The following is a 14660-nucleotide window of genomic DNA, read 5'->3' as shown; positions in this document are numbered from 1 at the left end:
CTTCATTTAAGTGCAAATCTTTTTCATTGTCGCCTCCTGACACGTGTCAACACAAATCACTCGGACCCGTGCTCGGACCCGTGTGTGCGCAAGGTGTGACAGTGTGCGTGCGTGCGTCTGTGAGTGTGTGGACATGCCTTTGTGTCTTCACATTCATGATTAAAACAATCAGAACAAGCAGGAGCACATCTAGGATGTCTTGGATTTGTTGAACAAATGTCTCTTTGGTGCTCTTCAGTCAAGGGATCCACAAAGCATGTCCCAAAAAAGAGAAAAAACTCACGTGCTAACCCTTTGAGTGCCTCAGTTTTTTCTCTTTTTTGGACTTTTTCATGATTGTTTTGATTTCCTTTCGACTTTTGATATTTATTTACATCCATCCATCCATCCATCCATTTTCTTGACCGCTTATTCCTCACAAGGGTCGCGGGGGGTGCTGGCGCCTATCTCAGCTGCCTTTGGCAGTAGGCGGGGGACACCCTGGACTGGTTACCAGCCAATCACAGGGCACACCAAGACAAACAACCATCCACACTCACAAGCACACCTAGGGACAATTCGGAGCACCCAATTAACCTGCCATGCATGGAATGTGGGAGGAGACCGGAGTACCCGGAGAAGACCCACGCGGACACGGGGAGAACATGCAAACTCCACCCAGGAAGGCCGGAGCCTGGACTCGAACCGGAGTCCTTATTTATTTACACTTATTACTAATTATGTAGTAATATTATTATCATCATCATTGTTTATTATTATTATTATTATCATTATTATTATTATTATTTTTTTTTTTTTTGTTTTGTTATTATTATCATTTATTTATTATTATTGATTATTACTGTTATTTTATTGTATTCTTAATTATTTATTTTGTTTTATTATTATTATTATTATTATTATTATTATTATTTCATCTTGTTATTATTATTTATTATTGATTATTACTATTACTTATTGTATTAATCAATTTATTTAATTCTTTTGTTTTATTATTATTATTATTATCATTATCATTACTATTATTATTGATGATTACTATTATTTTATTGTATCATTTTATTTATTTCTATTATTTTATTTTATTATTATTATTATTGCTATTATTATTATTACTTATTTTATTTATTTATTACTTATTACTAATTTATTTTTTTATAATTCATTTTTATTAGTTTTTGTATTTGTTGCTAGAAAACTTTTCTTGAAACTTCATCAGCAGTTTTTTGAACAATTATTTGGCTTTATGAAAAAAAATCTAATTCAATATCATTTTGAAAATGAATCAAGAGGCTATTTTCATTGCCTATTTAATGATTGTTAAAAGAATGACACGCACAAACAGTCGTCTGTATGACGTAATTGAGTGCAGAAGGAAATTTTGAGTTATGAGTATTGATACCTTGAAACAAAGCCAGGTGTCGACTTGATGCCGATTTGCATTCACGCTGGAATACAAACTCATCATGATTTCGGTTCCAACTGAAATGAAAGTCGCTTCTAAATGTCCCGTGAGTGAGGAATTATTATAATTATTATTTATTATTATTATTTTATTTATCTATGTATTTATTTATTTGGTTTATGTGCAAGTGGTCTGGCGACCGGTCCCGGATGTCAACTTTTGTCAATTGTGAAGCGCGTCCTCTCTGCTAACGCCAGACGAGTCGCTATTAGCATGAGTGACGCGCTAACTTCCATTTCTGTTGTCTTATCGGCTTCCCACAATGCACCGGGACTTATCTGCATCCTGCGGGGGGGCAGAGGCCCTTGTGCTAAATGCTCACGAGACACGCGTCAGATAAATACTCAGAGGGTGTGCGTGCATGTGTGAGCAAACAAATATGGGGATAAAAAAAAAATGATTTTTTTTTTTTTTTTCAAAAAACTCAATGACTGATTTGATGATATTCAACAAAAAAGGTCTTCAGTCTGCATTTGCTTGACGAAATAATTGCAGCTAGACGACGTTTGTCAACAACGGCTGTCCTTTCGATTTGGAAACGCTTGATACGTTTTATGCAAAACATTTTCAACACGACATTGAACGAACAAAAGTTGACGTTTTTGACTGGCAAATATGTTTGGGTGTATTTGCTTTTTTTGCAAATACATACTTGTAGGCTAAATGATAAAAAAAAAAAGTTTGCATTTTGTTCCATAATGCCACAAGGGGTTGCGCATGTTGAAGTAAAAAAAAAATAAAAAATCCAAATGGAAAACATGAACTCCAGACATCATAATAAATCGTAAAAAGTATGAATAAATCAATGTTTAATTTTCAAAGAAAAAATAAATACATAAACAAATAAATACATAGCATAATTGAAAATAACATAAAATAAATGAATAAATATGATTAAAAATATGTAACATAAAATAAATAAATGTTTACTAATTTTCAAACCTAAAATAAAAAATAAACATAAATAAATACATACATAAAATAATTAAAATTAATGTGTCACATAAATTAATTAAATAAATAAATGTTTACTTAATTTTCAACCATAAAATAAATCAATAAATTAAATAATTAAAAATATGTCACAATAAATAAATAAATACATAAAAATATGTAACGTAAAATAAATAAATAAATGTTTACTCAATTTTCAAACCTAAAATAAATAAATAAATACATACATACATACATACATACATAAAATAATTAAAAATAATGTGTAACATAAATTAAATTAATAATATAATTAAAAATATATATCATAAAATAAATAAATGTTTACTTAATTTTCAAACATAAAATAAATACATAAATAAATACATAAATAAAATAATAAAAAATATTTCACATCAAATAAATAAATGAATAATATAATTAAAAATGTGTAACATAAAATACATAAATTAATAATAAATTTGTAATATAATTAAAAATATGTAATAGAAACAATAATAACATAATGTAGGCCAAATAATAGCTAATAATAATAATAGCAAAAATCTTTTGCTATCTTTTTTTTTTTTTTTTTTTTGCCGCAAAGTCCTCGTGAGCGAGGTCACGTCCGTCTGGTCAATCTCAAATCCTTCCCAACATTCAAATACTGGCTGAACCAATCACAATCTTCCATTCCACAATTTGAAAGCAGCTCGGTTCCTCCCACCGAAGTCACGTGGCCGAATCCTGCCCGCTGATTTGCCGATTGAGGAATTTAATCACGTCCTACGAAGACGCTCGTTTGTTTTTTTTCCAAGACAGTAATAAGAGTGAAAAAATGTCAAATTGTGCAATGTTGACGTTAACACTGATGACGCAATATATTGCGCAACCCCAGTGAGCTGCATGCCTGCACGATTGTGTGTTTGTGTCAGCAGGTTGAAGAAGCTTTCATAATTTGGTGCCAGTGAGACACGAGTGTGTGAGACGAGGTATTGATCGCACACTTCTTGCCCCTCACACACGCGCACACAAAGGCGTGAGTGAGAGGTGTTGAGACGTTGCTGCAAACAAACTTGCAAAATGGATTCAAGTGTGTGCGTGTGTCGCTACCTCCTTCACGGTCGGCACGACGCGATTGTTTTTGGCATCCAGTCTTTTGTTTGCTTTAATACATCACATTCGATCACACTCAGCTGACACACACACGCGTGCACACACACACGAAAAAGAGTTGATATTGGAACGTGGTTCATTTGTCATCTTTTGACAAGCAGAGTGTCGATTTAGCGTGCGTGCGTGTGCGTCAAAAGAAATTCATCCTCATTCATCTGACTGATAACACACTTGTGCTGTCTGTCAACACGCACGCACACACATTTACATATTTACATATAGTGAGAAGGCCGCATGGAGGCCGGAATCCCATAATCGTAAAAGTCAAAGCTGCTTGAAAGCAACGACGTCAACTTCCTGTTGGGATTGCAAGTCCTCTTTTGTGCGTGACGTTCCAATTTATATGCTTGCCTGGTTTTGTGTCAAGTCCAATAAAGTTTTATTTATTTTTTTGATTTGTAACTTTCCAGAACCCCCCCCCTCCCACCCCCCCACCCCCCCATACATGGAATTTCCGCCACTTTCAACCAAAATGGCTGACTTCCTGATTCAATTTTGAGATTACTCCTTGGGATTTTTTTGTGCACTCTGTTATGATTAGCATCTGATTTTGTGTCAATCAATGAAACTGACGTTTGATTTGGATTTTTTTATTTTATTTTATTTTGAACTCCTAAGCAACATGGAATTTCTCCCACTTGCAACCAAAATGGCCGACTTCCTGATTCAATTTTGACAATGAGTCGTTGGGATTTTTTTTTTGTGCACTCAGTTATGATTAGCATCTGATTTTGTGTCAATCAATGAAACTGATGTTTGATTTTTTGATTTTTTATTCGGACCCCCCCAACCAAAACAACATGGAATTTCCCCCACTTTCAACAAAATGGCCGACTTCCTGATTCAATTTTGAAATGAGTCTTTATTTTTTGTGCACTCTGTTATGATTAGCATTTGATTTTGTGTCAATGAAACTGGCCTTTGATTTTGATTTTTTGATTTTTTTTTAAACCCCCAAAGCAAACATGGAATTTTCCCCACTTGTAACCAAAATGGCCGACTTCCTGATTCAATTTTGACATGAGTCTTTATTTTTTGTGCACTCTGTTATGATTAGCATTTGATTTTGTGTCAAATAAACTGGCCTTTGATTTTGATTTTTTGATTTTGACACCCCCCTCCCCTCCCCCCCACTAAAGCAACATGGAATTTCCCCCACTTGTAACCAAAATGGCCGACTTCCAGATTCAATTTCGACATGAGTCCTTGGGATTTTTTGTGCACTCTATGATTGGCATCTAATTTAGATTATTATTATTATTTATTATTTAATTTGGTATCCCCACCCCCAACGACATGAAATTTCTCCCACTTGCAACCAAAATGGCCGACTTCCTGTTGAAATTGTGATATGGGTCCTTGAGACTTTTTTTTTTTTTTGTTCCGCTCCGCTACGATCGACATGCTCACCTGATGTTGTGTCGATTATTCCAATGATTGTGCAGGGCTGCTGTTATCTGTGCAACTTTTCCAGGTGGCGCTATTGCGCCAGTTTTATGAGCTGATGTTGTAAAATGCCAACATTTACTTCCAGCAAGTTCCACGCTCGTGCCAACATTGGCGAGTTTTCCAGCGTGTTGACGTCCAGCGGAAGGTCGTTAAAAGTCACCAGGGGACATAATAACCATAAACAAACCCATGTGCGGTTTCCGTGGCGACGAGGGCGGACTATCGCAGGATGCTGTCGAGTCGCTTCAGAGTGCCGAGCGTGGAAAGCCGAGAACGGGCAGTAGTCGTTAGCGGCCGACGTCTAATTATGCACCGTCAAAGTGTGAATATTAGCCCACTTAGCTGATGTTTAATGTCCTAGTTAATCGTGCGTGCTGCCAGCCAGCCCAAATCTCATTTATGTATTTATTGGATGACTTCTTTGCAAAGTCACCAAGAGCGCAAGCGATCGCTCGCGTGCGTGCGTTTGCGTGCGTGCACACGTTTGCTTTCCATGCCAATAAAAACGCCAGCAAAGAGATGAGATGAATGGCACGTCGTCATATTTTCCAAATGAACCTCATTGGGGTTTTTATTGTTTTTTGTTTGTTTGTTTGTTAGTTTGTTTTTTCATTTACCCTCCAAAATGTGGACTTGCCCAATTCAAATGTGGAACAAATTTTCACATGAAAAACCGCTGAAAACTTGGAATCCGAGTGTTCATGTTTGTTGTACAACTAAACACAACAAAACAAAAATCGAGTTGAACTCAATTTCACTCCCAGGAGCCATTTTGACAGAAGCAAACCCCTTCACTCTTTTACTGGATTTTTGGCAGATTTTGCAAGGCCCGTAGAATATTGTGTATTTATTGCTATCAAAACATGGAACCTACCAAATGGAAGATTAGAGTCTCTTCTTTCATCAGGAAAAAAAAGTATATTTCTCTCTGTTTCTGTTTTGCAGCAATTAGCATTAGAATATAGCTACGTTTCAGCATTGTTCACAAATCTATTTAGAATTGTGACTAATTGAGCTTTTTTTCCCCAACATGGCCCAGGTTGATCTCCTTTGCTCTGCTGCCACCTGCTGGCCGTTTTTGTAATAACTACCATTTCTGCAACCGTTCTTTGCAGTTGAGAGGCTGCATCAAAGCCTTCTGTATGCTCGAGCATAAAAAAAACATAAATACGTCTTAGGGACACATAAAATATTTAAAATAGAACATATTTATACGTTTATGGGAGCAAATAAGTTAAGGAAAAAGTAGTGTCATTTCCCGTGAATAAGTCACATCTGTGTAAAATACACTCCCCCAAAATCATAAATTAATTGTGTTTTGTTTTGTTGTGTTCTGTTTTGTTTTGTTTTGTTTGTTTGTGTTTTGTTTTGGGTTTGTTTGTTTGTTTGTTTTTGTTTGGTTTTGTTTTGTTTGGTTTTGGTTTGTTTAGTTTTGTTTTTTGTTTGTTTTTGTTGTGTTTCGTTTCGTTTCGTTTCGTTTCGTTTTGTTCCGTTTCGTGGTTAATTGTGAATTGCAGAGTCCAAAAAGCACATCCATGTTTTGGAATTGTCTCAAGTTTTTTTTGGAGGTGTTGATATTTTTCCACAATGAATTGATTGACGAACACCAAAAAAAAATTCTGTCATAAAATTGAAACAAGCTTGTCGTTTACTGCTAATGTTGACAAATTTTGTCCTTTTTTTTTTTTTTTTGGTCCTGATTTTCAAATGGAAGAAGACTTGCATATAGAGACGTTAATATCAATTTGCCGATGACGGAATATTGTTCAGGACATACTTGAAACGACACATACAGTCTCAATGTTGGAGCGTAAATGTGCATATTTTTTATTTTTTTATTTTTTTGCTCAACAAAAAATATGGAGTATGTGAAAAACTCAATCCAGTTGAGGGGAAAAACATTTTCAGATGCAGCAACAACAAAATTTCTTGACTAATCTAATGACCATGTCAAATAATTAGTGATATAATGAAAACTCGATATAGAATATAAAAAAATAAAAAATAACACACTTGTTTAATAACTTTCTTATTTTTCAGTTCTGAATTCAGGACAGTCAATATGATGTTGGAATGAAAGTTACACCTTTTTGTACTGGTAAACGTCGTCTATAAAATGTCCGCCCAAAAAAATTGTAAATATTATGAGTCCGTGTATGATACAGTAAGACGTTTTTGTTTTATTGCAAGAAAAAAAACAATGTAGTAAATTATGGTAATAACTTTTAAGCAACCTTTTTTTTTATTTTTTTTTTATTTTGCTTGAGTTCTCAAAACATTGCATTTGACACAAAAAGTGTATCTTTTATTTTTCACTGATATTTACATTTTTTTTTAAATATCATGTCAATGTCATTTTAACCATTATTTTCTCTCCCATAACGCTGTAAGAAGTTCATATTTAAATGATTTTAACGAATGAAAGTTTTACGCCGCTTGATTTCAATGAGCATTGCGAGTGTAATGTGCATGCCGGGCCACCGGGGGGCAGTATCATGGATGCAGACAAACCAGCAAACCAAGACCGACGTCGAGCGTTGGTTATAAAATGAAGCGTTGCGGGGAAAATGTTTCAGCGTTTGGCGTACGCAGATCCAATTAAGCGCTGCTCCGTGTCAGCGCGGACGCCAACTCCCATGATGCTCGGTGTTTTTTGCCGCCACACCTTCCCTAATCGCCAGCCAGCACACTTTCTGGCACTGAAAGGAATTCATAATGCGATTACAGAAGTGTAATCCCTTTTGTCTCCGCGGACACGCACAACCTGCACGCGCACACACACACACGCCAAACAAACGAATAAGGTGAACAATACTTTTAATGTGCCGCAATGTTCGTGCGTGCATTTGAAGGTTTTGTCAGGAAATCAGGCCTCTTAACTTGAAAGTACACAAACAGGAAGTGATGCCTCTTGTATTGGTGTTCAAAGAGGAAGTCAGGATTCGTAAATTGGTCCACCCACCAGAAGTGCAGTCAAAACATTATCAGGACTCGTAATCTGAAATGTCATTTTGCTGTCCAAACAGGAAGAGATTGCTCTTAATCTGAAAGATTATTTCCATCAAACGAATGACTCGTAAACTGAAAAACTATCCATGTCCAAACAGGAAGTCATGTCTCTTAATGGGAAGGACGATTCTTTTTCAAAACAGGAGCTTGTGATTCCTAATCTGTGACAGGTTATTCTAAGTGTCCAAATAGGAATTTATCACTCTTAATTTGAAAGATTATTTTGGTCCCCAATAGAAATTAAAGACTCATAATATGAAGGAATAATTTTGGTGTCCAAACAGGAAGTTATTGTTCTTAATCTGAAAATTTATTTCTGTTTTCAACAGGAATTCGCGACTCGTAATATGAAAAATGATTTAAACAGGTAATGATGCTCTCTTAATCTGAAAGATGTATTTGGTCCCCAATAGAAATTGAAGACTTGTAATACAAAGAAATAATTTGGGTGTCCAAACAGGAAGTTATTGCTCTTAATCTGAAAAATGTATTTCTGTTTTCAACAAGAAATAGCGACTCGTAATATAAAAAAATATTTAAACAGGAAATGAAGCTCTCTTAATCTGAAAGACTATTTTGGTGCCCAATAGAAATTGATGACTCGTAATTTAAAGAAATAATTTTTCCGTCCACACAGGAATATGAAAAAATTATTTAAACAGGAAATGATGCTCCATATCTGAAAGATTATTTTGGTCCCCAATAGAAATTGAAGACTCGTAAAATATGAAGAAATAATTTTGATGTTCAAACAGGAAATTACTGCTCTTAATCTGGAAAATGATTTCTGTTTTCAACAGGAAATAGCCACTCGTAATATGAAAAATGATTTAAACAGGAAATGATGCTCTCTTAATCTGAAAGATTATTTTGGTCCCCAATAGAAATTGAAGACTCGTAATATGAAGTAATAATTTTAGCGTTCAAACAGGAAATGGAGGCTTTTATTTTGGTCTCCAACAGAAATTGCTGACTCGCAATCTGCAAAATGATTTCAGTGTCCAAACAGGAAGTGATGTGCAAAGTGATGTTGTTCAGTGCGAGAGGAAGTAAATTAACGTTACCTGTGCGTCCCCTCAGGTGGAGCTAACAGGCAGCAGCGTGTTTGACTACGTGCACCCGGGCGACCACGTGGAGATGGCGGAGCAGCTGGGCATGAAGGTCCCGCCCGGCAGGGGGGCGTCGTCCTCGTCGCTGTGCCCAGGCGCCGCCGCCGCCAACGAGGACGCCGCCTCGTCTGCATCGTCGGCGTCGCCGCACCCGGACACGCCCGAACCAGGTGACGCACTTGCAACGCATTCAATGCACCGCCATCACATTGTAAATTTATAAAAAAAAAAAAAAAAGCACACTATCCACACGTCACATCTTGTAACGTTCAACTTCAAAAGAGTGATTTAATTTAAAAAATGCTATATGTTTTCATTTTTATTTTGACATAAATCAAGTTTAAGAAAAATTGTTTCTACAAATTGAATTGAAATATGAAGTCTTATATCTTGTAACATTACAACTTATTGAGTCTAAGAAAAAAATAAATACATAAATAATACATAAATACATATTAATGAAAATAAAGAGTAATATCTTGTAACATTCAAATTTATTTCAAATGCTCAAAAAAATGTAATTCTTCTACACTCTAAAATTATTAATAATTTGAATATGCATGCATGATTTTAAAACAACTTTTTTAGGTATACAAAATTGTTAATTGTAATATTCGAATGGATTTAAAATTGTAAATAAAAAAATTTTGGAATATTTTTATTTTTGTAACATTGAAAAAATTAATACATTAAAAAAATGTCATTAATTAAAAAAAGTTGTAAATATCTTCACATTTATTTAAGATTGCAAATGAAAAATGATTTAATCAATTTTTCTACATGAAAACATTTTCAGCAAATTATGTTTTAAGTTTTATTTTTAACTAACTCAATATTGTGCTATCTTACTTATTTGTTGTACTTTATAAACACATGGATACATGGATTAAGATCCAATTTCAAAGAATGTAAAGCATGTTTGTGTTATGATTGAATCAGATTGATTATGGCGCTCCTGCTGTGTCGAGTACGAGTGTTGATTGCTAACTGTTAGCATGTCAGTCATGTTTTGCATTGTTTGTTAGCCTTATTAAGCTAAGCGGAATTTTTCACAAGACAAATCACTATGCTTGCACAAGGTGTATTTGTCTTTGTAGCTTTAGCGTTAACTTGAATAGGAAAGTAGTAAAAGGTGTTTTTGCAGGTTGTTCTCGCGCTCTGAGAATTCCCGGCGGGTCGGATTCGCCGGCGGCCATTAGCATTCGGCGCGGCGCGGCGCCTTGGAAGACTTTTCTCACCTGGCAAAGCTTGTCACGCCGCTGCCGATAATTTGGGAATTAGAGTGAAATCCATTTGTAAATTAAACAAAGCGACTTGATCTGGGGCGGAGGACGTCACTTCATCAGCACGTTCAAACACGCCGCAGATTGCCTCGCCGGCTGCGGCGCTCCGCCGAGACGCCGCCGCGCTAATTACATCTGCCGCGCGTTCACTCGCAGCTCTTCGCCAAGCGCCGCTGCCGCTTGACGGCTGGGGAGATGCGGGGGGGTTGGGGAGGGGGGCGTATTAATTGGAATTGCACTTTTTTTCACTTTTTTTTTTCTCTTTGACTTTGTGCAAACATCTTCCAGCTCAAGATGGCCGACACTTGTCACAGTGAGGAGAAAAAAAGAAAGAAAAAAAAAAAGCTGATGCTAATCTTGAACTAAAACGTGTTGGACATGTTCCGTTTTTGTCTTCTTCACATCCTCAAATGAGGCATGACTTGTCGGACACTATTAGTGGCGCTCGTGGTCAAATACATTTTTTTAATCATTATTTCCCACTTGTCTCGTCAAATATGATCACACTTGGACAAGTTTGACTTCAAACCAAAATGGTTGACTTGTTGGCTGTTTTCTTTCTTTCTTTCTTTCTTTCTTTCTTTCTTTCTTTCTTTCTTTCTTTCTTTCTTTCTTTCTTTCTTTCTTTCTTTCTTTCTTTCTTTCTTTCTTTCTTTCTTTCTTTCTTTCTTTCTTTCGTCCACCAAAATTCATGCAATGAAGTCAAAATGGCTTTGGGCTGTGAATTTTCCAAAATTTCAAAAGACCCTTATGAAGAGGCAAAATTAGTGTAAAATGGCCACATAAACCAAAATGGCAGACTTTGTGTATTTTTTTGTTTTTGTATCTTTTTGAGTATGGCTTCTTGAGGCTTTTTTGTGTATCTACTTGTTGTATATACGTCCACCAAAATTATTGCCACTAAGTCAAAATGGGGGATCTGAATTTTCCAAAATTTTGAATGACCCTTACGAAGAGGCAGAATTAGTCTAAAATGGCCACCTAAACCAAAATGGCTAACTTTGTGTATCTTTTTGAGTATGGCTTCTTGAGGCTTTTTTGTGTGTCTACTCGTGGTAGATAAGTCCAACAAAATTCATGACTTGAAGTCAAAATGGCTTCAGGGTCTGAATTTTCCAAAATTTTGAATGATCCTTAAGAAAACGCAAAATGGGTCTAAAATGGCTACCTCAACCAAAATGGCAGACTTTGTGTGTCTTTTTGAGTATTGCTTCTTGAGGCTTTTTCTGTGTGCCTACTCGTAGTAGATACATCAACCAAAATTCATGCCACTAAGTCAAAATGGTGGAGCTGAATTTTCCAAAATTTCGAATCACCCTTACAAAAATACAAAATGGGTCTAAAATGGCTACTTCAACCAAAATGGCAGACTTTGTGTATCTTTTTGAGTATGGCTTCTTGAGGCTGTTTTGCGTGTCTACCCGTGGTAGATATGTATACCAAATTTGATGACTTGAAGTCAATCTGGCTTTGGGGGCTGAATTTTCCAAAATTTTGACAGAGCCTGATAATGACGCGCACTATCCTGAAATGTCTGCTTCCAAGTCAAATGACATTTTCGGTGTCTTTTCAGGCATGCTTCCTTCTTGTGGTTGTTTTTATCAATCTATTTGTGATCAACATGCCGAACAGATTTCAAGTTGAACTGGATTTGAAGACTGAATTTTTTGGGGGTTGTCCGAGAAACCCCAGAAAATGATCCTACAATGCCAAAATGAAAGACTTGTGTATTGACTTGACTTGACTTTTTAACCATTTGGCTTCTACAAGCTTTTTATTTTTTTATTTTTATTTTTTATTTTTTATTTTTTGTGGCTCTTGTCATGTCTACCAAATTTCATGTTGCAACGTCAAATTGGCTTTGGCGGCTTCATTTTGAAAGAAAATTCCAAAGGCCCTTCAAATTGATCAGGTTGACCCTAACTTGATCCAAAATGGCAAAACTCATAAGTGTATGTCTAGGATTGAATGATTGATTTATTTATTTTTTTGTGGGCCAACTTAATTTCATTTTGCTAAGTGAAGTGAAAGTTGGGGGCATCATTTTCCAAATTTGCAAGACCCTTAAAAAATAGCCTAGGTGTTAGCAATAGCAAAATGACAAGCATTCTTTTTGGGGGGCGTGACTTCTTGAGACTATTGTGTGCATCTACTGATTGTAAACGTGCCTCCAAAATTTCGTTTTGCTTCTGGGCCTTGAATTTCCTGCATGAATTATCATCGAAGAAAATTGAGCTTGAAATTGGCTGCTTCAAAACAAAATGGTGGACTTACAACAGACTTTTTGACACTTTTTTTTTTCTTCTTCTTCTTTTTGGGTCTACTCGTGCTCAGATATGGCGAAATTGATGTCGGGGCTACTCGAGCGGTTTTGGCATTCCCGCCTCAGTAGAAAAAGTGTCACGTGAGAGCACGTTTGAGCGTTTGAGTTTTCTGATGAAAAGAGAGCAAACGTGTGCTGACCTTGTCGGCCGTTGCGGGCGCGTACGACGTTGCAGTGAAGAAAATCATCTTGAAAGGCGCATGATGCAAGCGAACTCTTAAAAGTCCGCGGCGCATAAAACGTGTCGCCACGCCCTCCTCCACCAGCAGGAGGGAAAACTCCACACGTTTTCCGTTTTGGCTGCCAAGGTCGCACGTTTGCCCTTCGAGCGCCTCAGCAAGCACAAAATGGGAGCAAACGTTTCAATGTGAAATTTGAAGTTGGACACAGAAAAGATTGTTGCTAACAACCCTGACCAATTTTAGTCAGTAAAAAAAAAAAAGTGTAATTAACGAGGCATGAAAAGGGTGGAAGAAAAATCTACCCAATGTGCATGCAATCACAGCAGGCAATGAGGCACTCTAAAGCGACCATGCGAGCCCAAAGCCGCTTTTTATGGGGGACCAAAACTGTCCAAATTTAAAATAAATAAATGACTAAACGTGAATATAAAAACGGATATAAAAAATAGATAATTCGAAAAATTTGATTAAAAAAAATAAATATAAATGGAAGTAAAAAGAACTCTCTCTCTCTCTCTCTCTCTCTCTCTCTCTCTCTCTCTCTCTCTCTCTCTCTCTCTCTCTCTCTCTCTATATATATATATATATATATATATATATATATATATATATATATATATATATATATATATATATATATATATGTATTTAATTTTCAAATTGTATTTTTTTTAATATCAATTTTTCTTTTAACTTTTATTTATTTATTTATTTATTTCGTAATTCATTTATTTTACATTTCTGCAGTTTTGGTCCTCCATAGCTTTTCACAATCTCGCTGCCAAAACAAACTTTTTATTCTTCACCCCCCCCCACCCCCATTCTCACTGTTCGCCTCCTCGCAGTTCCATGCTCTCAATTAAGGCTGATAATGAGGCGCTCTAAAGCGGCCACATACGACCAAATCCCAGTCCACCTGCTGGCTGACGTGTCAAACTTTCAAAAGAAAAATGAGCTTGCTCTTCCATCTTCTCCCATGCATGCACTCACGGCAGACAACGAGGCGCTCTAATTGTCCCTGCCAAATTTGATTGATTAAAATACTCGCCAAGTATACAAATTGAGGTTTGAACAAAAAAAAAAAAATCATGCTCCTCTCACAAGTGTAGAGCACATGCACTCGCAGCCAACAATGAGGCACTCTAAAGCAGCCACACCAGCAGGTCATCGGAAGGTAAGATGCAAACCTATCAGGTTAAACAGGCCTTTTTAGTCTTATTTTTTATTATTATTATTTTTTGAGCCAAAAGAAGATCCCATTATGATGGTCTAAGAACTTTTGAGAGGTCGAAGAACTTTTGGGGCAGTGACGACAGTGTGGGACTTTTTATTTTAGGTGTTTTTCCGTGAGCCCGATTAGCAAACCGACGCGTTAATTGTCTTATTTCAACATGGCCGCCTCGGTTATTGTCGCTAATGACACGATTAGCCCGCCAGCGTAATGGTGCACATTTGTCATCATCATTACGCACTGCTTCAGTTGTGTGTGTGCGTGCATGTGTGTGTGTATCAAATATATCTGTCATTTGAGACGATGAGGCTGACTAATCGATGCCAGAGCAGACGCGTGGATGACATCACTGGGAGGTGCCAAATGATGGATGGGGCGGGGCTTGTCCTACAACGTCATTCTTTTTGTTTCAACTTTTGTGTCTTTTCCACATCTTGTCTTTTCTACTTCCTGTCATGGTTATGTTGTTGGTTCACCATTTCCTGTAAATTCCATGTTGT

At 36.4% G+C, this 14660-nt stretch overlaps 1 protein-coding gene across 2 annotated transcripts in view; it reads left to right on the top strand.

Moving 5' to 3' along the window:
* npas3 (neuronal PAS domain protein 3) overlaps nucleotides 1-14660 on the top strand; it is a 129786-nt gene that overhangs the window by 94038 nt on the left and 21088 nt on the right. For both annotated transcript variants that reach the window (XM_077539117.1, XM_077539118.1), the window contains exon 6: nucleotides 9113-9311. In XM_077539117.1, coding sequence (XP_077395243.1) covers nucleotides 9113-9311 — 199 coding nt within the window. The remainder of the gene's footprint in view (nucleotides 1-9112; nucleotides 9312-14660) is intronic.

This window comes from Festucalex cinctus, chromosome 12, assembly GCF_051991245.1.
Source record: "Festucalex cinctus isolate MCC-2025b chromosome 12, RoL_Fcin_1.0, whole genome shotgun sequence".
Taxonomy (NCBI): Eukaryota; Metazoa; Chordata; class Actinopteri; order Syngnathiformes; family Syngnathidae; genus Festucalex; species Festucalex cinctus.
This window is presented reverse-complemented; position numbering and strand designations above follow the sequence as displayed.